The sequence below is a fragment of the Lepus europaeus genome, chromosome 2 (assembly GCF_033115175.1).
Source record: "Lepus europaeus isolate LE1 chromosome 2, mLepTim1.pri, whole genome shotgun sequence".
NCBI classification, from domain to species: Eukaryota; Metazoa; Chordata; class Mammalia; order Lagomorpha; family Leporidae; genus Lepus; species Lepus europaeus.
The window spans coordinates 5318958-5342377 of record NC_084828.1 but is presented as its reverse complement, the minus strand read 5'-3'; the positions used below and the strand labels follow the sequence as shown (position 1 = coordinate 5342377).

Here is a 23420-nt window from a genome sequence, read left to right as displayed (position 1 = left end):
AGTGAGTGGACCTGAGCTGACGATGGGCGGCCTGTAGTGGAATCCTGTGGTTGCTCTGCCGGATCCCACGTATCCCACTGCACTGTTCCTGTTTGCCCAGATCACATTCTCTTCTGATGCCAGCACCCAGAACTTTCTCTCGTGGATTGTCCCTGAACTACTTAAGATTACATTTCCTAGGAGCACAGAGACCCAAGATCCTAGGAACTGTCATCCCTCTAGAGGAATCTTAGTCAAATGGTGACAAGTGCAGGAGTGTAGAAGGCTGGCTCTCTTGCCTCAAGATGGAGTCAAATTCGAGCTTCAATTTATGCTCCAGGATCCCATGGAAGATCCACTGGAGCTGGGGTACTGCCGATGGTCATCTCCTTGCATCCCCTTTTGTAGCCTTTCTTCCCGCACGTCTTTCTTGTTTGATTTTGCAGGACTGAATAAATCACTTGCATCTACATTGACGTCTCGAATTCTATACCTGGGGAACTCCACCTAATGCAAGGTTTTCTTCATCCCACCCTGAACCTGTGCCAGTGCCTAGTGTGTAGTAGATGTTCAGTAACGGTTAACAATGACTATCTAAGCAGATTAATGAATCGATGAGTAGACAAACGAGTCGATATTCCATCATGTGGAAAGTATACTTCCTCGTGATGAACAAGGTCAGTTAATCCCGCCAGGATGATAGTGGCTTGGCCTACTGATCTGCTCAAGTGGGAACAAAGGACCAGGCAGCTGCTGTAGCCTTAGGGTTCACGGAGTCTTACTGACTGTGGCTCCCCATGGAAGCGTCCCCGTCTGGTAACTGGAGTCTTTTTGTGCACAGACTTCAGCTGTGGGAATGAGAGCCCATGTTGTCCCTGTGATCACTGAGAGTGACAGCAGTGACCAAGGTCCCTCCCACTGCCAGACTTTTGTTTCTGTACCCACGTAGCCTAGCATTGGGGACACAGCGCTGCCGAATGACTGTTGGCTATGACAGACACTGTATTCTAAAGGACAGTGCCCCAATGTCACCAGGTGTCATCTCCAATCTCTCATCTTAGCTTCATCTTCAAGATGCGGTTACAATGCTCTACAGAAGCTTCTGGATGTATCAGGGCCAGTAGAGCCCATGGGCATATGCCAAATGTCACACTTCTTGGCTCCAAGTTGTCTCTGAATTCAAGGCAGTATTTTGTGATGTGGGGGCCAGTGTTGGTGTGTCTGTCACTTCATCACACAGGTCCAGGCCCTGGGGTGGGAAGGGCAGACGGGTGCCTGTGAATCCTGACCACGGGGAAGTGCTACTCTTCCCAGGGCAGGAAAGAGGAAGGAAGATGCCAAACAAGAGTGTATTTTCAGGCAGAGTCCTAGGCCAGACCGTCTTTCAGGGGAACTGAAGAAGCTATACCTGAGGGTTTATCTTGCTGTTGGGCAAGTGATCTTGGATTCTACACTCCTGCCCCAGTAGTCCCAGGCTCATACACTTCCAGGAAAGTCTTTCTCTCCTCACTGTGGACAACGTGTCTCTGGCAGCCTGATGGAGTCTTTCCAAGGAGAATCACTGCATATCATTGAGAGAGAGAGAATGAGAATAAAAGGGGGTGTTGATCGAGATAAGAGAGGAGTCATGTTTCGAGAGAGCAGACTGGAGGAGAGCCAGACCGTGAATGATATTAAATGGTGTGCTGAAGAGCTTGGCCTTTACTTTAAGGTAATAGAAAACCATTGAAAAATATTAAGCAATAAATAACTCAATGGGATAAGAAAAAGTAATATGGCCTAGTACAGAGAAGATTGGGAAAGGTGCAATGTTGAAGACACTAAGAATGATTCAGGAGGATACTGCAAGAATCCATGTGAGGACAGACATGGACTGGAGCAGGTGCAGTGAGATTAGGAAGCATGGGGAAAGGTATAAGAGTGTGAGAGACATGGGGAGAACATTTAGGGTTAGGGAGAGCTCCGGATGGGATGGTAAAGCCATCTGCTGCAACAGGAGAGAGGGGAGCCGAGAGCAGCCAAGAGCAGGGGTCATGTGTGGTCATTAGTGCTGTTAGGGGTTCACATGGAACAGCCTAGTGCAAGTACCCGTGAGACTTTGGGTGTAACCTAGGAGCTCAGAGCAGAAGTCCATCTGGGAGGTAGACACTGGGGAATCCTGAGTATAGTTGGTAACTAAAGCTGTGATTAACGACGAGATGCTAATTTTTCCTAGGATGAGAGATGCACAAACAGGATTGAGGGTGGGCTGTATGGGAGCACACATATTTGAAGGAGCTTTGGAGAATGGGAACCCCACAAAGAATTAGCCCAAGGAGTAAAGAGGCGGAAGCCAGGAATAAGGCAATTTCTCTGTGGCTACAAAGAGGGGACCAAAGGTAAGGGTGGCCAAGGGGCCTTGGAGTCCAGCACAAGGGAGACATCTTGTGGTGCCTATTGGTGGTAGGGGTGGGGGTGGGGGGTGTGGTGGAGGGAGAGATTTCTGCTTTACTAATGGGTGAAATTTCACTTCTTAAAAAAGGTTTATTTATTTGACAGGCAGAGTGACAGAGAGAGAGAGAGAGAGAGAGAGAGAGAGAGAGAGAGCGCGAGCTCCCATCTGTTGGTTCACTGTACAAATACCTGCAATGATTGGTGTTTGATCAGGCTAAAAACAGGAGTCAGGAACTTCATCTGGTTCTCCCATGAGGGTGGCAGGGGCCAAGCACTTAGATCATCCTTTGCTGCTTTCCCAGTCACTTTAGCAGGAAGCTGGATCAGAAGCAGAGCAGCTAGGACTTGAACCAATGCTCCAATGATGGGTGCTGGCTTTGTGGCAGTGGAGGCTTAACCTGCTGCACCACATCGGCCCCTTCACTGTCTTTTTTTTAAAGATGATATTTATTTATTTGAAAGTCAGAGTTACACAGAGAGAAGGAGAGGTAGAGAGAGGTCTTCCATCCACTGGTTCATTCTCCAATTGGCTGCAACGGCCAGAGCTGTGCTGATCCGAGCCAGGAGCCAGGAGCTTCCTTTGGGTCTACCATGCAGGTGCAGGGGCCCAAGGACTTGGGGCATCTTCTGCTGCTTTCCCAGACCATAGCATAGAGCTGGATCGGAAGAGGAGCAGCTGGGATTCGAATCGGCGCCCATATGGGATGTCGGCACTTCAGGCCAGGGTGTTAACCTGCTGTGCCACAGCACCCGCCCCTTGACTATCTTAACATATGAACAAGAGATGAAATCCAGAGTGAGAGGGAGGAGTGTTGAGAAGTTGGGGGAGGCTGGATCCAGGGTGCAGATGTGGAGTTGACCATGGGTGGGAAGAGGACAGAGCCAGGATCAGTTCTGACCTTCAGCATCTGTTTCCAGAGCTGAGAGATGACACAGTCCTACTGTCCCTGTGCCCAGACAGGAGCGGTGGCCCTGGGTTGCCCCCACCGTGGACAGACCACCAGCTTTTCCACCAACAGCAGCAGCAGCCACAACCGCCGCCTTCCATGCTGTCACCCAGGGGCTAGCAGCACCACTTAGAGCCCTGCCAGACGTGTTGCTCAGGTGAAGGCCTGCCTACAGAGCGGGTTTTATGTAGAAGTGGAAAGGGAAGGTTGATCTGTAGCTGAGATATTATGCAACACACAGACCAGTCTCAAGTACCTGAAACCCTCCCCTCACCGGGTGGTTTCCTTCCCTTCCTTTTCCCTCCGGGACAAAGAACAAGCATGCTACAGTTAGCTGAGTTTTGGAGTTCGCTGCGAGGAGGAAACTTCGCCTTGTGCTGGGCTCGTGCACATGGAGCATCCTCACACTGCACAGTGGGTCTGCACGCTGACATTCGCTCCGTGAGCATATTTCATCTGTGTAGGCTGGTTTCAGCTGATGCCTGTGCTAGGGGACAGGGACATTGAAACATGAACGACGTGCAGTCCTCAGTCTCTCCTCACCTTGCACGCACCCAGTTTTAGATTCGAGCAAGATCGGTAGATACTGAGAAGGGTCATTTCCTGGTTGAGTCTGAGGGACGTACAGGCCTTCTGGTCCAACCTGCTGTTTGCCGATGTCCTCACAAGACCTTCTTGCACAAGTTTGTGCCCTTGGTGGCTGAAGGAGCCAGAGCTGAGCCTCTCGGTGCAGTGTTCTTGCTATTGCATGCGGCTGGCTAACTTCCATCCTCCTATGCACCTTCGTCATTCGACAAGCACAATTCTCATGTTCTGTAGAGTGGGCACAAGAGGCAGGTAAGCAGGCAAACATATCTTAAAATCAATCTTTTGGGGCCGATGCTGTGGCGTAGTGGATAAAGCCGCCTCCTGCAGTGCCAGCATCCTATAGGGGCACCGATTCTACTCCTGGCTGCTGCACTTCCATTCCAGCTCTCTGCTGTGGCCTGGGAAAGCAGTAGAAGGTGACCCAGGTTTTTGGGGGTTCTCCCCTGCACCCACGTGGGAGACCAGGAAGAAGCTCCTGGATCCTGGCTTCTGATTGGCGCAGCTTTTGTTGTTGTGGTCATTTGGGGAGTGAACCAGCGGAGGGAAGATCTCTCTCTCTCTCTTTCTCTCTCTCCCTCTCCTCCTCTCTCTGTGTAACTCTGACTTTCATATAAGTACATAAATCTTTTTAAAAAATCAGTCTTTGGCAAGGATGGATCCCAGAGGGATTCCCAGTTAGCTCCATGGACTGAAGAATGCTCCCTTCCTGCGCGCTCTGGTGACCCTTTCAGGAAGCGTTACCATTATTCTGGGTTCAATGCGAGGAACTCTTCCTCCTCCTACTGGAAACATCGGCACCCTGATGGTGAGCATTAACACCTTGCAACTGAGTAAGAAGATCAGGCGCTGAGTTGGGGATCATGAGTGAGCTTTTTTTTAAGAGGCAGAGGCACAGATAGAGGGAGAGACAGAGAGGTCTTCTGTTGGCTAGTTTGACTCCCTAAATATCTGCAACTGCCAGAGCTGGGCTAACCTGAAGCCTGGAGCCAAGAGTCCCCTCTGGGCCTCCCATGTGGGTACAAGAGGCCCAAGCACTCGGGCCATCCTACATTGCCCTCCCAGGCCACCAGCAGAAAGCTGGATCAGAAGAGGAGCAGCTGGGACATGAACCTGCGCCCACGTGGGATGCCGGTGCCGCAGGTGGAGGCTCAATCTACTAAACCACAACCCCAGGCTCGTGAAGGAGCTTTGAAAGAGAAGATAAGCAGAAGTTTCAGTGAGACAGGGCTGTCCTCCTGTCCCGTGGATGAACAGTCAGGGGAATGGGTAGAGCACTGGACTAACACATCAAAGTCAGCTCTAACATCTTAACCTTTTCCTGGTTCATGCATTACTTTACATGTGCAGCATGTGATTCTTGGGAGTGTGGTCGGATCACCTTCCTGGGCCATGGCAGAGCCACCTGTCCCCGTGGGACTTGATGGACTTGTGTTTTGGTGTGGGCAGTGGTTGTGGTGGGGACTGTGCAAGGGTCATGCTGTCGTATCCCTGAAGTTTGAACTGGGTCAGGACATCTCACCATCCTCCTCCTCTCAGGAGCCGCAGCCTCCTTTACAAGACATCTGGAGCTTCAGTTCTGGAAACCGGAAGCATCGTTTCCACAGACTGCTGAAATACTTTCCCAGAAAGCTGCACAGGAGGTCCGCTCTGTTCACCGCGACCCTCCATCTCCAGGGCGACCTCAGAGGAGACGCTGAAGCCAGCACTGAATGAAGCCTTTGAGAGTATTATCCTCATGTGTGGACACAGCCTGGTTGGAAATGGCCAACCTGGGGGACGTGGTGAACCGCCCAGGTGGCAGTCTGACCCCAAGGGCCTCTGACTCTCTGGGTGCACATTCCAGATGCCTTGTTCTCTCCTGGGGGCAGAGCATGGGCGTCTCCGAGAGTTACCAGGCTAGGGGAGGTGAACATCATCTTTCGTTCCTAGAGTTGGCTTGAAGTTGCTGGCAGACAAATGCCTTTCTGACCTGGCAAAGCTTGTCTTGAGACAATGGAATAGACCCCCTTTGCCATGAACCACCAAGTCGTTTTTTTCCCCAAAATTTAGTATTTTCTTCCTGAAAGAGAGGCAGTGAGACAGAAGAAGAAGATGACCAACATTCCCACCAAGTTGCAGGAGCTTCGTGAGTGCGCCACGGCCTGGAGTCCAAGCTGCAGCTCCTCCTTCTGGAGGGTGGGGGTGGGAGCAGGTGCCGCCCGGGTCTTCCTCGCTGCTGCTGAGAACTGGAGAGGCTGAGCCCTGTGCTGTGCTTGAGTTACTGAGCCGACCTGCCAGTCGCAGGGGTGCCTCCTTGGTCAGAAACTAAGGCTGCAGTTAGCACAGCCAGCGGCAGGAGAGTCGGTTCCCATGGCACCCCAGCCTGGGGGTGATGCGGTACTGTCCACGCAGTAGGCTTGTGACACAGCTGAGGAATTCCCAGCCTACAAAGGCCCCCACATTTTTTTTTCTCTATTCAACATGTATTTCAGGATGCCTACCCTGCACCATTCTAGGCACTGGATGCACAAGTAAACAAAGTCTTAGGTCTTTGACATTCCAGGAGGGGTGACAGACTAAACAATGACAGTTATAAACAAGTGAATGATACAGTTAACCGGTGATCCGGATAAAGAGGCAGAACAGAGACTGCTGCATGATTAATACTAGGAGGGTAGACTGGGGTATGAAATCAGGGTCTAGGGAGGACTACACCGTAGGACTGAGGATGGAGAGGGAGGTAAGAGCCTGCCCAGGACCGTCTGCATTGCTTGAACCAGTGAGGGTGCAACCCAGATGGCCCATGTCTAAGGACACCTGGGAAACTCAACTTTCAAAGAGTGTGGCTAGAAAACCTGCCCAGCCTTTGTCTACTACCCTGGTCAGTGGACAAGTTAGCCTTTTGCCCAATAGGGAGACACTGTCTGTGCCTTCTAGTGTTCCCTGCTGTGCAGGGAGGAGAAGCCGAGAGAGCCACTGCTCAGAGGGTATGCACCGATACAAGGGGCCCGCGGGCACTGCCTCCCCACAGCCACTCCCACTCCTGTTCAGTGATGCGCAGGTGGCCCAGGTAGGCTGAGGTCTGCTCAGCAGGTTCCTGTCCATGCTGTAGCCCTGGCTTGTCTGGCTCAGTCTTTGGACTGTTCAAAGGCTCTGCCTTCACGAGTTCTCCCCTCAAACAAGCCATGAGCCAAGAGGAAGCAGACACCTGTTTTACACAGACCTGCTGCCATTTCTGATCAAGCGCTCATCAGGATTTGGGAGAGCTGGGATGCCAAGACCTGCCGAGAACCTTGCCCTTCCTCCAGCTCGGCTGGGCGTGTGAGGTCATATTGGACCATGGGATGGAGCAGCAGCCTGGGGTGCAGAACCCTGGGTGTTAAGCTGTTGGGAGTTGATATTCCCGGGGCCTCTTCTGAGAACTGAAACACTCCCTGGGACGCATTCTTGAGGAAATTCAAAGAGGCATAGCTGGGAAAGCTGCCGCCTGTGTTGCCGGCATCCCATATGGGTGCAAGGTTGTGTCTCAGCTGCTCCACTTCCAATCCAGCTCCTTCATAATAGCCTGGGAAAAACAGCAAAAGGTGGCCCAAGTGTTTGGGCCCCTGCGCCCACCTGGGAGACCCAGATGGAGCTCCAGGCTCCTGGCTTCATCCCGGGCCAGTGCTGGCTGTTGCGGCCATTCGGGGAGTGAACCAGCAGATGGAAGATCTTGTGTGTGTGTGTGTGTGTGTGTAACCTTTCAAAATAAATAAATCTTTTATTTAAAAAATGAAGGGGTTTTAAATATGGACATCCTATTATGTTCCTTTAAGCCTTTATTTTTTTTAAGATTTATTTTATTTATTTGAAAGACAGAGTTACAGAGACAGGTAGAGACAGAGAGAGAGAGAGGTCTTCCATCTGCTGGTTCACTCCCCAGATGGCTGCAACGGCCAGAGCTACATCAATCTGGAGCCAGGAGCCAGGAGCTTCTCCAGGTCTCCCACGTGGGTGCAGGGGCCCAAGGACTTGGGCCGTCTTCCACTGGTTTCCCATGCCACAGCAGAGAACTGGATTGGAGGAGGAGCAGCTGGGACTAGAACCGGCACCCAAATGGGATGCCAGCGCTTCAGGCCAGGGTGTTATCCAGCTGCACCACAGTGCCAGCCCCCCTTTAAGCCTTTCTAGAGTAGGTGGTTTGATTCTTGGATTCCCAGTGCCAGGAGGCAGTGAGCCATAGCTGCACATGGAGCTGCAGAGTTCCAGCGTCCCTGGGAGACTTCATTAGTTCCTTCAAAATCGCACACAACTCTTGGTGGCCGAGCGACTGAGGGATCACGGTAGCAGACCAGAGGGCCTGGGAGAGGTGATGCAGCACCTTGTCACGGGCAGGGCAGGGAGCAGCCGTCTTCTGCATCTTGAGATGGTGTCAGGAAGTTCCACAACAAAGGCCCAGGTGCAGCGGGTGGGTCGAGCTCGAGGCCAGCGGCAGACACACTCCCCCACCGCTCCATCGTCCCCCACCTGCACGTTGGCAGCCTCTTCTCTTCCCCGTAGCCAGGGAGGATGTGGATGTAATAACGTGGCCGGGCAGACACGTGCATAAAGCAGGTGGTACAAGTGCCTGGGCTGTGTGCTCAGGCAACACCTAGCTCACTTCAGGAAGTGGTGTTTTCTAGATGGACGCCAAGGACGAAACCCAATCCATGCCCCTTTCCCCATAGCTGCTGGCTGAAGATAAAGGATGTTTCTGGGTTGCCCCATTCTAAGATAATCTGCTTGCATGCTGGAGCTAACAGGAAGACCTTTCCCAAACAGATGACAGGCAGGCAGAGGTCCAGATAAAAATTCTTATTACCACTCTCCATAGAGAGCTTAATGGATAGCACCCCCTTAGTCTATAGCTCTGGACCTCTGCAAAGACAGGGATGTCAGGTCTCTGAGAGGCCAGGAGGTAAGCTGCCTGGAGCAGTGCTTGGAGCTGAATTCATGTGGCTGCGTGTTTTAAAGGCATCTGTCTGGAAAGCAACCCTGGCTAGGGACAGACACAATGTAGATTGTAGTTTGTAGCTTATGTACAGTTTTGAGAGAAAATTTTAAAAAGAGGTAAGTTTGTGGGATATAAAAATTTTAGACTGATGAAAGTGCTTTATTGTTCTCCCCAAAAAATAATCGTTCACTCATTTTCATTAAAAAAAAAAAAACAAAAAAAACCAAAAAAAACAAAAACCAGCAGTCTCTGAAGATGCAGGCAGGCCAGTGCCGCCGTAGGTTCAGTCCTGAAACTCTGGCAAGGGTGAGATGCACACCTCGCATTCACCGAGGGTCTGAGCCAGCAGCTGGTCCTCACGTGCTCCTGGGCCTGTTCTGCAGGTGCTGTGTCCTCAAATCTGAACCAGCGGCCTACAGGGAAAGTCAGCAGAAGGAAGAAGGATGGGATGAGGGAGGAACAGGGGAGACAGGCATGGAGGGAGGGAAGAAGGAAATTTCTGAACAGGTTCCGAGGTGGTAACAGCTGATACCAGCCCTGCTGGTGGCCTGCACGGGCACCCGTAGAGGATGTGAAAGGGCGGGAGGTGCTTGTGTGGTCTGTTCCTGGGAGGTGCAGCAGCTGTGGGCATCTGGGCAAGTTCTCTGATCAGCGCCAGAACTCTGACACGGACGCCGCGTGCTCCTTCCCTCTGGGGGAGGGGAAGCTGGAACCCACCACGCTGCTGCCGCAGGAGGCCTGGGTCGTGTGAGGGCCACCGCGTGGCAATGCAGTCCCCGCTGCGGTTGAGCAGGCCCTCTGCTGGCATGCGCCGGTCGGTGAGTTGCCAGACTGAGAGGCAGCGAAGTAGAAACTTGGATTTCAGAGCAGCATCACTTACCTCCCCAGTAGCTTTCCTCTGGGCACAGGAGTGGGTTGCAGGCAACACACATGGGGTTTTCAAAAGGTTCATGGGAAACGTGTTAGGAAGAATTAAAAAAAAAAAAATCTTCGCACCAAAATAAACAAGTCTTTTAATTCCATTTTCCATGAACTTTTTGAAGAGGCCTTGTACATGAAGGTGGTGACTGCAAATCGCGATGGCAGGCCCAGGGAAGGAGGGGCGGGTCCTGGAGGGTGGGAAGCTCGAAGGGTCCTCCTTTCTCATGTGAGCTGGGGCTGAGTGTGCGTCTCTAGGGCAGGGGTTGTGCTCTGGGGGCCTTACTGTCTCTGTCGCAGCTACTCCACTCTGCCTCGTGGCACGCACGGAGCCTCATGATGGGCAAATGGCGCACTTGACCTGGTTCCAATCAAGCTTTACTTATGAAAGCAGTCCTGGGCTGCAGCCTGCTGACTTCCGGTCTAGCGAGAGGCCCCGTTGCCACGGGCAGAGCCTCATGATGGCTTAGGCCACTCTGGCCAGCCCCCCGAAGTGCCCGAGGCCAGTCCACACTCTGTGCCCCCCAGCCTGGGAGCAGGGGCTACACCTTGGTTGCTCCTCCCGGCGAGAGCTGAGACGGGGTGTCAGCATCTCCTCTGGTTACGTGGGTTGGGTTCTGGGTCCCGGCCTGGTGTTTAACAGCACAAATGTGCGTAGGAAGCAGGACGCGGGCATCGGGCCCAGACGAGAGAAGCAGACGTAGAAATAAAGGCAGACGACCTTTTCTTGTTTATTTCGCTTAGACAAAATGCAAAGAGTGTCTCATTAAATTAAAAAATAAACCAAAAAGAGAACAGAATCGGCCCCCCCACCCCTTCACTGACGGCACTCATCCTAATTAACAGAAGATCAAACCGAGGACACAGTTTCTAATGGGAAAGAAAGGTGTGCGGACGTGATGAGAGCTGTCCCCTGCCCCCAAACCAGTGTTCCTTTTAAATCCACAAATGGGCTCATTCCCCCCTCTGTTTTCTCTCTTGACCCTTGTGTGATAGAACTTCCAGTCGGAAGGTTGAATTAGTCCCCCATGCACTTTGTAGAAAATCAGTAAAAATGCAGTAGCCTGTGAAGATCATAAAACTGGACTTCTTTCCCAAAAAATCAGATGCCCAGGCGGATGGAGCTCACACTCAGACGGAAAAAAAGCAGGACAGTCTTTGCACTGTCTGTGGTTTCAGTATTTTCTCTCTCTCTCTCTCTCTCTTTTTTTTAATATATTTTGGCAATTTTCTTTCATTATAAATATTGGAATTCTGTAAAAAAAAGGTAGCTTTGATTGAATGGTTTAAATCATATTTACAATGGCGATCCAGCCACGCTGTCCGTTATACTAGGGTGTATGACTTGGCGTAGGGGTTGTTGCCTTTCAAATGGCCCCGAGAGTCGAGCAGCGATTCTTGGGAGCTGCTCATCTTAGCTGCCTGTCCCAGCTCGGCCCCTTCCCGCTGAGGTAATGTGGCCACGGCCCCCTGCTGCCATGACTGCCCCTCTCTCGTGGAGGAGGTAGAGGAGGAGGCCTCCATCGGGATGGGCTCGAGGATCGTGGGGCGCTTCAGGGTCCGACTTTTCTGAGGTTCCAGGCACGCTTGTCCTAAACTCAGGTCCCTGCTGGTGCCCGGGCCACCTCGGTTCAACAAGAAGTCCATTCTAAGGTATGGAGGCAAGTGGATGAGGTCACCTGTGGACAGACACAGAGAGTTAGTGGGTTTCTGCGGTCGCTCAGGAGTGCGGGGAACCCCTGTGTGCCCGTAGCAGCCTGCCGGGGTTTAGCGGTGGAAATGCCACCGCACGTGGGCACGCCTTTCAGGATGCCTCGTCAGCACGTGCCACACAGGCAGGCGGGGTTATCCGCGTACTCTGTGCCCTGCGCGTGAAGAGCTGCCCTGTAGTGTGGTACCTTGGGCTCTTCATTGTCAGGCGTGCACCAGAGAGATGCAGGTGACGAGACCCTCCCAAACACACATTACCTCAAAGGCAGCCACGTCCACGGAGCACGGTCTGTCACAGACAGGACCCCATGTGCCACTGGAGGTGCTGGGGGAGCAAGGAGCTTGTGCGTGGAGCCAGGGACACCCAGGAAAGAACACTGGAAGGCTGGCTCTCGGCTCGGCCGTTCTACAAAGCTGTGTGACCTCGGCCGGCCGTAGTGCCAGCCTTCTAGGACGGCTTCAGGGGAAGACAGCACAGCAGGTGCCCCTCCCAGGCCTTGCTCATCTGCTGGACTTCAGTGTCTCTGTCCTGGCCGTGCTGTCTGTAGACCCAGGGCTGGCAGGGACAAGAGGCTCAGGCGCTCTGCTTCCCTCTCAAGTTCACCACTTTAGCTTCTGTGCTGCCAGGTGTCTCCTACACTAGCAGATCTTACAGGGGGAGGTTGGCAACGGTGACCAGCTGCACGCCTGACCCCTGAGCCAAGGACCAGCCCAGCGGGGTTCTCCTGAGCACGGTGTCTGACCATGCAGGATTTCCCTGACACACAACCTCTGCTCAGGGAAGCCCCGTCAGCCAGGCTGTAGCCTTCCTGGAAGAGCGCTGTGGTCTCAGATTCTTCTACACAGTCCTTCCTCCCCTTTCTCTTCTCCCAGGTGCCAGACCTGCACCGTGGTTCTCTGCCTCTTCCCGCCCACTCCTGCGTCCTATCTTTATTCTGCCCAAGGATCTCTCTCGGCAAATCCCTTGCGTGTCTAATCCACCTTGGCATCTGCTTCTTGGAAAACCTGAATGGGCACAGCTTCTGCCACCATCAGCTACTGAAGTCATTCTTTTGCAGTCACCTGTGACCTCTCGTTGTCAAGCCCTATGGTTTCATCTTGGCGCTCAGCCTCCTTGTGCTGTGACAAGGTGTCGTGCTTTGGATGCTCTTGTTCTTGGAACTCAGTTGCCATGGTCCCGTGACCTCACAGAGCTCCTCCTGCATGCCTGGCTGCCACTTGTCACTCTCCTTCGTGGATTCTTTTCTCTATTCACCCCTTCAAGCAACATTTTCCCTGGACCCTGCCCTCAGCTCCCTCTCTCGAAAGGCATGGCTGCTTGTGTGGTCTCTACAAACAGCTCCCACACCTGTCTTTCCCATCCTTCTCTCTCCTGAGCCCTGTACTTGAACTTCAGATGCTTTGTTCGGCATTTCTAACATGGAAGCTCATTTGGAATTTTAAATGCTGTGGTCTGCAGACACGGTTCACGAAGGCCAGCCCCACTCCCACCCTCATCCCCCAAAGCTTCTGTCTCCTGCCCACCCCAGCTGGTTAAATGTCACCATCCTCCTCCAGACATTCAAAGCCAGAGGCCCTGCTGGCTTCAGGACACCCTTCCTCTCCAGTTCATTCTGCTTGCACAGTAGCCGCTGATTGCTCTTCATTCTCATCTCCATGGCACTGGCTCAAGTCTTTAATGCATCCCAGTCCGTCCATCACCCTCCCACAATGCATGAGCGCGGATAGGGCCCAGCTGCTAGATGCACTTTGCAACCAGCACTCCAAGGTTGAGCTGGGCAGACCCTGCGTCTGAGTCTCTGCTGACTTGGTACCAGTCCTCCTTCTCGAGCTCAATGCTTCCCTCCTTTCTCACTTCAAGATCTGTGTAGACAAGGGGTGGTTGTGCAGCATGCCGGGTGTCCTCCTGGAGCCGCCTACCTGAGAGGCCAGGTAGAAGGCCATGCAGGTGAGAGAGACATGGTGACGGTGCGAGTTCAGGGGGCACCTGTGGGGCCTAAGGGAACGAGACTGTGGCCATGAAGGTGGTCCAAGGAAGAGAGCTTCAGCACTGATGACAGGTGGGGCTGGTGAAAGTGAAGAGTGATCCTTCCCCGGTGTCCAGCTCAGGAGACAGGCGGGCAATGGAACTGTTAACTGTGAGAGGATGTGGGGGGGGGTGTCGTATTTTAGTGACAAAGGATAATGGATTTGGTTTAATGAGGTTGGGGGACACACAAGAGCTGATATCTAGTGTGCATTTTCCCTTACTGATAGAATCTTCATCTAAAATAACGGAACGTTCCCATTTTGCTTTAAAACATTCCCTGTAAGCTCACAACAGTCGGCCCAGCCTTTCTCACCCCCTCCCTTTGGGCCCTCGGGGTCTGAAGGCAGTGGGAGGGGTGTGGGAAAACCACGGGAATCAAGCCAGCGCTGGACTCGGTGATGTTAGCCTGGAAACCTGGGAGACCACCTGGCAGTCTTCCCACCGAGAGAGAACCAGCAGTTCGGTAGAGGGAGAGGCCACCCAATGGCCTAGGAGGACCAGGAAGGAAATAAAGCCAAGCCAGGTGCTGGGAGGTGCAGTTAGAATGATGCAGAATCAGAATGTTGTCAAAATGCTGTGGCTTCCTAAGGATCTCCCCCCAGGATAAGAGCAATGATGACATTATTCTTGGGAAATTTTTACTGAATGGTTTCCATGTCCTTGTATTACCTTGGCAGGCCACTCGGTCTTTATGATTCAAGAATCCACTTAGCATTTTCCCATTGACATTTTTGGGATGTCTTTATCCCATTAGGTGATGATGGGTAATTCTGTGATATCATTAAGAACTGCAGCATGTAACTCACTCAATGACCCCAGCTGCACAAAGGCACTCTAATTCAATGTTGGGTTCACATGGTGGACTGGATCAAAGGGAAACCCCGCTGATTAACACCTTGACAGTGACTTGGCCGTGACACTCATGCAGAAAGAGGTGACATCAACTGGACAACATCAGACTGGGTGAAATAACCCAGAAACAGAAAGGCAAATACCACATGTTCTCCCTTGAAGTGGCAGCTAAAATCAAGACCAAACTCAAAAGAAATGCCTGTGTGTATCAGTTTTGCTGCAGATACAATGTTTTGTCCAACTTTAAGTCATTGTTAGGAGTTATATACTCTCTCTCTCCCCCTCTGTGTGTGTGTAAATACTATTACGTGTCTTATATACTACTACATATAGAAATACTGTAAATGTTCTTATTATATATTACTGTATGTCCCCTGCTACCATATGGATTATACACTGTAGTCTTAATGATTTTGTGACTATTTTAAAATTTACATGAGTTAAGTTGAATATATTATTCTTTGATTACTGTTTATGGCCCTCACCTATTTTCATGCTGGACTATGGTTTTTTTTTTTCCTTTTATTGTTGAATTCTTTTTTAAAAATTTATTTGACAGGTAGAGTTATAGACAGAGAGAGAGAGAGAGAGAGAGAGAGAGAGAGAAAGGTCTTCCTTTTCTGTTGGTTCACCCCCCAAATGGCCGCTTTGGCTGGCGCTGCGCTGATCCGAAGCCAGGAGCCAGGTGCTTCTCCTGGTCTTCCATGGGGTGCAGGGCCCAAGCACTTGGGCCATCCTCCACTGCACTCCCGGGCCACAGCAGAGAGCTGGACTGGAAGTGAGCCATGGCGCCGGCCCTTATTGTTGAATTCTTTAGAGCCACTAAGCCCTTGGCTGTACTGTAATTTAAAGGTATCTTATCTCAAAATATAGAAAATATTCAGCTGAAACACTTTTAAAGAAAGAAGTGGCATAATTTGGCATTCTTGCAAAAAGTGATTGTGTAAATTGATGCATATCGACTTTTGCTTAGAAAAAGTGAATGATGGCAAGCATTCTAATATTACAGACTCCGATGCTGAAGATACGAATACATCACACCACATGCGTTCTTTTTGTTCCTAAGACATGAGAGTTTTCAACTTGTAAAAGTGAAACCCAGGGGGGACGCCATGGCTCACTTGGTTAATCCTCTGCCTGTGGCGCCAGCATCCCATATGGGCACCGGATTCTGTCCCGGTTGTTCCTCTTCCAGTCCAGCTCTCTGCTGTGGCCTGGGAGGGCAGTGGAGGATGGCCCAAGTGCTTGGGCCCTGCACCTGCATGGGAGACCAGGAGAAGCACCTGGCTCCTGGCTTCGGATCGGCACAGCTCTGGCCGTAGCGGGCATTTGGGGGGTGAACCAACAGAAGGAAGACCTTTCTCTCTGTCTCTCTCTCTCACTGTCCACTCCACCTGTCAAAAAAAAAAAAAAGTGAAACCCCATGGAATTGCAAATATTTACCTTTGTTTATTGTAGAGGTTATATTTTTCAGTTTTACCTATTGAGGGTTTAGTCATTTGCAAACAAATATAATGAAAGCATTAACACAGCTGCCATTATGAAATAAACTGGAAAAATTATTTTGTAATCTGGAGAACATTTTTATGTGAATCAATGTACTCTAATTTGACTAATTTTGAAATCTGGATTGTTATATAGCCAGTTTCCTAAAAGGGATTACCTGTCTCCATTCTTAAAAATTAAATAGGCAAATTCTATGTGTTCTCTTTTGTTTATGTACATGGTTAATGTAATTTTTTTTCATGTTGCCCAAATATTTGGGAAGATGTGGAATACATTTACCTCCACAGTTATTTTGAAATGTAGGTCACGAATGCCTCATGCCGTGTGTGAGATCCAGCTCAATCTTGAACACCTGACACACTTACAGCGCTGTAATGGGTTTGGGGATAAGTCTCTGCCCAGCAACTCCCATGACTGCACACAAGCCCTACAAAGCAGCAGTGTGTCAGTCCCAGCTGGATTAGAGAATGCTCAGGTCTTAGATGGGGTGGGCACATGTTCGCGATCAAAAGACAAAGCCCACGGCTTCCACATCCCACTTACAGGGACTCCCACTTTGGATGTGGCGATCACGTAGGTTGGGGTAGAGAAGTGAAAATGCCCCAGGGCTGACACGTGCCAACTGTAGGTCTGCACGCATCTCGGAGCATCCAACATCGCAGGAGAGGCTCCGTGACCGGGTGTGATGCTCCCCTCTGACTGTGCGTGCTTTCTGATTGGCCCTGGGTAGCCTGCAGGTGGAGTGCATGCTGTAAACGCACTCTCACCATCATACCAGGGGATCTGGTGGTGGGCTTTGTTTGTTACAGGGACTTTAAGCCCATGCCATGCCAGCCTGGGTGCTAGTTCAGATATTGCTTGGGAAACTGGATTCTCTCCTCACTTCCTGTGTTCTTCAGTTGCCTGTACAAACCAACACAGCTCATGCGATCATCGCTCCAGAGAGAGAGAGAGAGAGAGAGAGAGAGAGAGAGAGAGGTGAAGCAGGGGCCTGTGACCTGGGGGCACTGGCACACCTGCTCCTCTTAGATCCTTGTCCTCCAACTTCCTATCTCATATGAGAAACCCTTAACCTCAACTCTGGCTGTGCTGATGAAGAGTAGATGTTGGGAAGACATTGCCTGCATTTATCGGACTGGTCTGTATCTGGGCTCCATTTCCTTATCTGTAAAATGGGAATAGCAATAGGCTCTGCCCTAGGTGGTTGTGACCAGGGCTGCACCAGTTAGCTGGTTTGAGAGCTAACTCCAAGGACAGGGTCTGAAGCCATGGGCTGGCTTCCTGCCAGAAGAGGGAACCAGGAACTCCTCCATCGCCTGGGTTTCTGTTGTGCCTTGATTAATGGTCCCCAGAATGCTATGTCTGAGAATTCTCCCTCGGAATCTGCGAATGTGACCTCACCTTGGCAAATGAAGTGAAGCTGAGGGTGTCGGGATGAGATCATCTAGACTTGAGGTCGGCCCTAAGTCCCGTGATGCGTGTCCTTGTGAGAGAAAGGTGGGGGAGACTGGAGACACAGGGGCCCAGAGAGGCAGGCAAGGCCACGGGGTGATGGAGGCAGAGACTGGAGTGACGCAGGCACCTGGCACCTCCAGAGACCAGCAGAGCCAGGGAAGCTGCTTCCTTGAGCTCCTGGGGGAAGCCCAGCTCGCATGACACCTAGATCTGGGACTTCCGGTCTCCAGGACTGTGACAATACCTTGACGCTGTCTTAAGCCACCTACGTGCGGCACTTTGTCACAGCAGCCACAGGGAACTCCTGATGTCCTTTCCTCTCCTCTCTGGTGGCCTCGGGGCCCTCCCCGTTGAAGCCACCCTGAGCACCTCCACCATCAGTAGCCGTGCTGCCGCCCCCATCTAGGGACAAGGAAGGATCGACAGTGGCAGCAACACAGACAGAGCCTCACGGGGTCCCGTGCTCTGAGCTCAGAGCCCACTGTGGGCAAGGCTGGCACCATCCCGGCACCTGTCCTTGCTTCTTGAACCAGGCCAAGCCCAAGTCGCTCTCCCAGGCCTCCTGCTCCCTGCGGAACTGGGCACCCCGGCCCCATCTCCAGGACGCTCCGAGGGCTGGGCTGGGAGTGGCTGCCCGGGTGTGGGCTCTGAGCTCTCCTGGAGGGTCCCCTAGGTCAGAGCAGAATCCTCTCTGAGGCCCCTCTGTCCACAGGGAGTGGCAGCGCCCCAGATCTCACCAGCCAGGCCCCCCCCCCCCAGCGTTTCCAAGTATTTCAAAGTGGTAGTGACCCAGGAGAAGTCCAGGAGTTGTTGGCCTGGACTCCAGAGCCACTCAACAAGTCCTGTGTGCTCACCTCAGCAGGGACAGATGGCCTTGGCGTCCCTGCACTAACTCCATCAAACACCCACACGGCCCAAAGGCCGGCGTCAGCGCTCTGTTCCCAATAACCCAGCGTCCGTGGCGTTCCCTTGGAGATTCGGTGATGGTCACACGCAGTGGCCCATGAGTTCACGTCCTGCCTTGTTTCCCTTCCTGGTTCCTTTGTGCTAAAACTTCCACCAAGACACAGAGGCAAACCATGCAGGTTGAGGAGGGGTGAGATGGTAGTTGAATATAAGACAGCAACCAGAACACAAGCGCAGTGAGGGGTGTGTGTGTGTGTGTGTCAGAGAGAGAGAGAGAAAGAGAGAGAGAGAGAGAGAGAGAGAGAGAGAGAGGTGAGGGTGTGGGAGGAGAGCTCCTACTGGAAAAGCAGCTTTGCCAGGTCTGGAAGATGGGCCTGCAGTGGGAAGAACTGGTGTTGGCAGGAGCGACTCCCTGGACCACTGGGGGAACCAGACTTGGCCGTGCCTCCACGCCCTCTTGAGCTCTGCTCACCTAACTGCCTGCACCTCCAGCCCGTCCCCGGTTAGCTAAGCCCAGCTAGCGCCTTTGCAAGCCTAGATGACACACGCACGGGGGACAGAGGCCAACAGGGCCCCACCTGGGTCTTTGGGGCTGTGACACACTCACTGACCTCTGGGTTTCCAAGAGCGCGCACGTGGACGCCCCACCGGGCATGCTCCTGAGACCCGAGCCCCTTGTGTCGGAGAAGAGCCATGAGGGTGAAGGATGCTGGAGATTCAGACACCTGGGGCAGCAAAGTGCTCAGAGAACCTGAACTCGGGCCCGGGACACCACGCAGATGGGGTCAGAGGAGGTTCAGATGGGGCAGGTGGGAGGAAGGTGGAGGAGATGGAGAGAGGCCGCCACGCTGAGGGAAAGAGGGGAGGGAGGGACCTAGAGGGTGGACACTGGGGACCACGTCAGTCAAAATGGAGTCGCGTGTGCCAGCCCTAGCAAGAGCCGCACAGGGGTGGGCGCCTGTGAACGAGGGCTTCTCTTGCATCACTGCCTGTGAGGAGCCGGCACAGAGACCACGAGTGCCACAGCCTTCCACGGAGGACACCGCCACCTTGCACTCCTGCGAGGACATCTGCCCAGCAACGCTGCCTTGGACGTTCAGTGGACTTTCAGGATGTACGACCAGCCTGATTTGTGTCGGCTTCCAGCGATTGGACTTGCTCGGTCCTGCTTCCCTCCGCCCCGTCAAATGCTAAGCTGTGTGCACTCCCTTCACCTTTTCAGGCTACAAAAAGCCCTCTGCAGAACATTCTTTTGGTTTCTCACTGGAGTCCGTGTCTCCTGATTTGCAAATCTATTCTGCTCCTCAAACTGTTTTTTCTTTTAACCTCATGTGCGAGGTCTTGGTTCATTACACACACACACACACACACATGCACACACACACACACCCTGGAGGAAGCAGAGGACAGAGACATGGAGTCGCCAGTCCCTGGAGAAGGGAACTTTGAGAGACAGAGTCCTGGGCAGAGAGCAGCAGATGGCGAGGGACACGCAGCCGCTGGACCGCGGGTCAGCAGCAGAGAGGGAGGGGGAGCGGACGCCAGGAAGGGGGCAGGATTCTGGTGATGCCGCGGTTCTTCTTAAGCTTCAAGATGTGCCGCGCCCAGCCCTTCCTCACTCTCGGCCTCTTCAGCCTCATTGCAGAGCACAGGCTGCACCCACACTGCCCTGCCAGAGGGTGCCCAGGCAGCAGCTTCGCCACCCGCCCCGAGGGACGAGCACGATCCGGCCGTCGTCGCACTGCTCTGCTGTATTATTTGACATAATGCTCACTTCTCATCTTCCCGTCGCTACCCTTTGGGGAGCCGTGGGGCCCCTGATGTCTCTGGACGTTCGGATTAAATTAGTCAGTGTTGATGTCTCCCTGACCCTCACCACTTAGCGTGCTGGTGTCATTATCCCCTCCTCGCCTCCAGGCCTGAAATGGCTCAGAACCTGCCTGGTGCCGACACCCATGAGCAGATCCCACGCTCCCCCGCGGCAGGCGTGATCAAGCCAGGGCTGTCCTGCTGATGGTGTGAACACTGTGGATTCAGCCTGCCTCCCTGGAGCTGTAAACCAGGGAGCACAGCCTCCTTGGTATCTCCAGACTCACCCCCGGAGTCTGAATGCACTTTAGCTCTGGAAGAAAGACGGTGCAGTCAACACTGATGCAGAACCAGAAGGAAGCGACTCAGAAAATCTGGAACCGACGTGCTCTCCGTGCATCCCCCCTCAGACCGTGGTTCCTGCCCCTCGCAGTGCAACCGATCCTCCTCTGAGGCTGATTTTGGCCCCTGGGGGAGTTGTGGCATGCCTGAAGACACTTGTTGTCACAGTGGCGCAGGGACTGCCCGCGGCATTGATCTGTCAGAGGCTAAGGATGCTCCTCAACAGCCTCTGATGCTCAGCACAGCCCCACCCGACAGAGACTTGTCCTGCTCCCATGTCAGCGGTGCTATTGATAAGAAAGCCTCGTGTAGACGATCCAAGCTCTTCCACCTTACTTGGAAAAGGTTGAATTCAACCAGAATAAGGACTTGCGGTCCTTAGGCTCGGAGTGCCAGTCCTCAGGGGGTCAGCCTCAGCGCTTCACAGACGAGCACAAGAGAGGGTTCCAGGGGACAGTGGTCACCAGGCAAAAATCTCAAGGTCTTTCTCCAGCTGGGCCAGATGAGATGGGAGATGAACAGCACAGGAACACCAGCTAGAGAGTTAGGGGCTGTGCGTGGGAAACCCACCTCTGCCTCCAGGTAGATCTGGAAGTCCAGCTAGAGAGTTAGGGGCTGTGCGTGGGAAACCCACCTCTGCCTCCAGGTAGATCTGGAAGTCCAGCTAGAGAGTTAGGGGCTGTGCGTGGGAAACCCACCTCTGCCTCCAGGTAGATCTGGAAGTCCAGCTAGAGAGTTAGGGGCTGTGCGTGGGAAACCCACCTCTGCCTCCAGGTAGATCTGGAAGTCCAGCTAGAGAGTTAGGGGCTGTGCGTGGGAAACCCACCTCTGCCTCCAGGTAGATCTGGAAGTCCAGCTAGAGAGTTAGGGGCTGTGCGTGGGAAACCCACCTCTGCCTCCAGGTAGATCTGGAAGTCCAGCTAGAGAGTTAGGGGCTGTGCGTGGGAAACCCACCTCTGCCTCCAGGTAGATCTGGAAGTCCAGCTAGAGAGTTAGGGGCTGTGCGTGGGAAACCCACCTCTGCCTCCAGGTAGATCTGGAAGTCCAGCTAGAGAGTTAGGGGCTGTGCGTGGGAAACCCACCTCTGCCTCCAGGTAGTTCTGGAAGTCCAGCTAGAGAGTTAGGGGCTGTGCGTGGGAAACCCACCTCTGCCTCCAGGTAGATCTGGAAGTCCAGCTAGAGAGTTAGGGGCTGTGCGTGGGAAACCCACCTCTGCCTCCAGGTAGATCTGGAAGTCCAGCTAGAGAGTTAGGGGCTGTGCGTGGGAAACCCACCTCTGCCTCCAGGTAGATCAGGAAGTCCAGCTAGAGAGTTAGGGGCTGTGCGTGGGAAACCCACCTCTGCCTCCAGGTAGATCTGGAAGTCCAGCTAGAGAGTTAGGGGCTGTGCGTGGGAAACCCACCTCTGCCTCCAGGTAGATCTGGAAGTCCAGTTAGAGAGTTAGGGGCTGTGCGTGGGAAACCCACCTCTGCCTCCAGGTAGATCTGGAAGTCCAGCTAGAGAGTTAGGGGCTGTGCGTGGGAAACCCACCTCTGCCTCCAGGTAGATCAGGAAGTCCAGCTAGAGAGTTAGGGGCTGTGCGTGGGAAACCCACCTCTGCCTCCAGGTAGATCTGGAAGTCAGTCACATGAAGGGGTGCCAAGTTGCTCAGAGCACTGCCAAGCCCACACGGGTCTCGCCTGTGCTCTGAGCCACATGGCCTGTGACGCTGATTACGTGCATGTCTATCGGGAATTTGGGGAGAAGTGTGGGACACAAGCATGCATTTCTGGGGGCCACAGATTCCAAGGCCCTGGGGCAGCATCTTTCTCCTGCCCTGCAGGTGTTGCAAGTCAGGAGCCATGAACTCAGGCATACGCCTTCCAGACTCCATACGGAATGAAGGTGAGTCACGTTGCTTGGGCACTTGACTCCTCCGGGGACACATACAAAGCCTCAGTCATCCGTTCCTAACCAGGTTCGATATTCATGCTCAGACACACCTGGATGTTGATGCAAACTGAAGAAGCAAAGGGTGCTTAGTTTGAGTTCTAGCAATTTCAACAAAGACCAAAAAGATCAGACTCCAGTAACGCTACAGCATGAGAGAGCCCAGACCCAGGCGAGCGTGCCGCCTGCCCGCACCCCAGGCAGCACGGATCTCACACTCTCTCAGTTTAATATTGATGCTGCAGCACAGTCATGAAAACCTGTAAATGAATCTCTCTTGGTAAGCGAATCTTCCTTCCCAAACGGCAACCAGGAAAAGTCCTAAATAAATAATGTGAGATTGATATCGGGGTCCACACACAGGGCTGCATTACCATTCCTGGCTTGTATGGCAAAGGCTTCATGCATTTTTCAGAACTCATCGATATTGTGACCCTCCTACTTGCTGGCGAATTTCAAAAACTGCACGGAGGTACACAGTCAGGCTTTGAGTCACGGTTCTACTGAAATAAAGTAGATCTTAGAGAAGGCAGGACTGAAGCATCTCCCCCCGCATGCGGGCAAGCTCAGAGCTCATGTGGGGGGATTTGGGAGTTGAGCGGGAGGATCCATGATGTTCAAAGGGGGACCCAGCTCCCATGGAAGGCCCTTGAGGGAAGCACAGATGGGGCGCTCCCTCCCCTCCACCTCTTATGGAAGAAGATCCAGGCTGGGGATTGTGGTTGCTCTGCCGTGAAGACCCAGCTCAGCAGCCCTGTGTGTCGTGAATCATGGCGGCAGAGGCGTTAGATGGGAAGTGAGAGAATCCCAGACAGAGGGGTTCACACACACTTGTGGAGGGGTAGAGGGCCAGAGGTTGGAGGCTGGAGACTAGGGTCAAGACTGGCGAAGGGGATGGGGCGGATTCCGCACAGTGTTGTAGCCCTGTGCCCTGAGAGCAGGTGGGGTCCATGCGAGGGGCCGGCTCTACTACTGCTACTACTTCTTCAAGATTTACTTACTTGAAAGGCAGAGTTACAGAGAGAGAGAGAGAGACAGAGAGACACACACACACACACACACACAG

The 23420-nt window shown here is 52.9% G+C and overlaps 1 protein-coding gene across 1 annotated transcript in view; it reads right to left on the bottom strand.

The window, feature by feature from the left end:
- Window positions 1-11142: 11142 nt before the first annotated feature.
- DSCAM (DS cell adhesion molecule) overlaps window positions 11143-23420 on the bottom strand; it is a 707908-nt gene continuing 695630 nt past the window's right edge. The window contains exon 34 of the mRNA XM_062174789.1: window positions 11143-11495. Coding sequence (XP_062030773.1) covers window positions 11143-11495 — 353 coding nt within the window. The remainder of the gene's footprint in view (window positions 11496-23420) is intronic.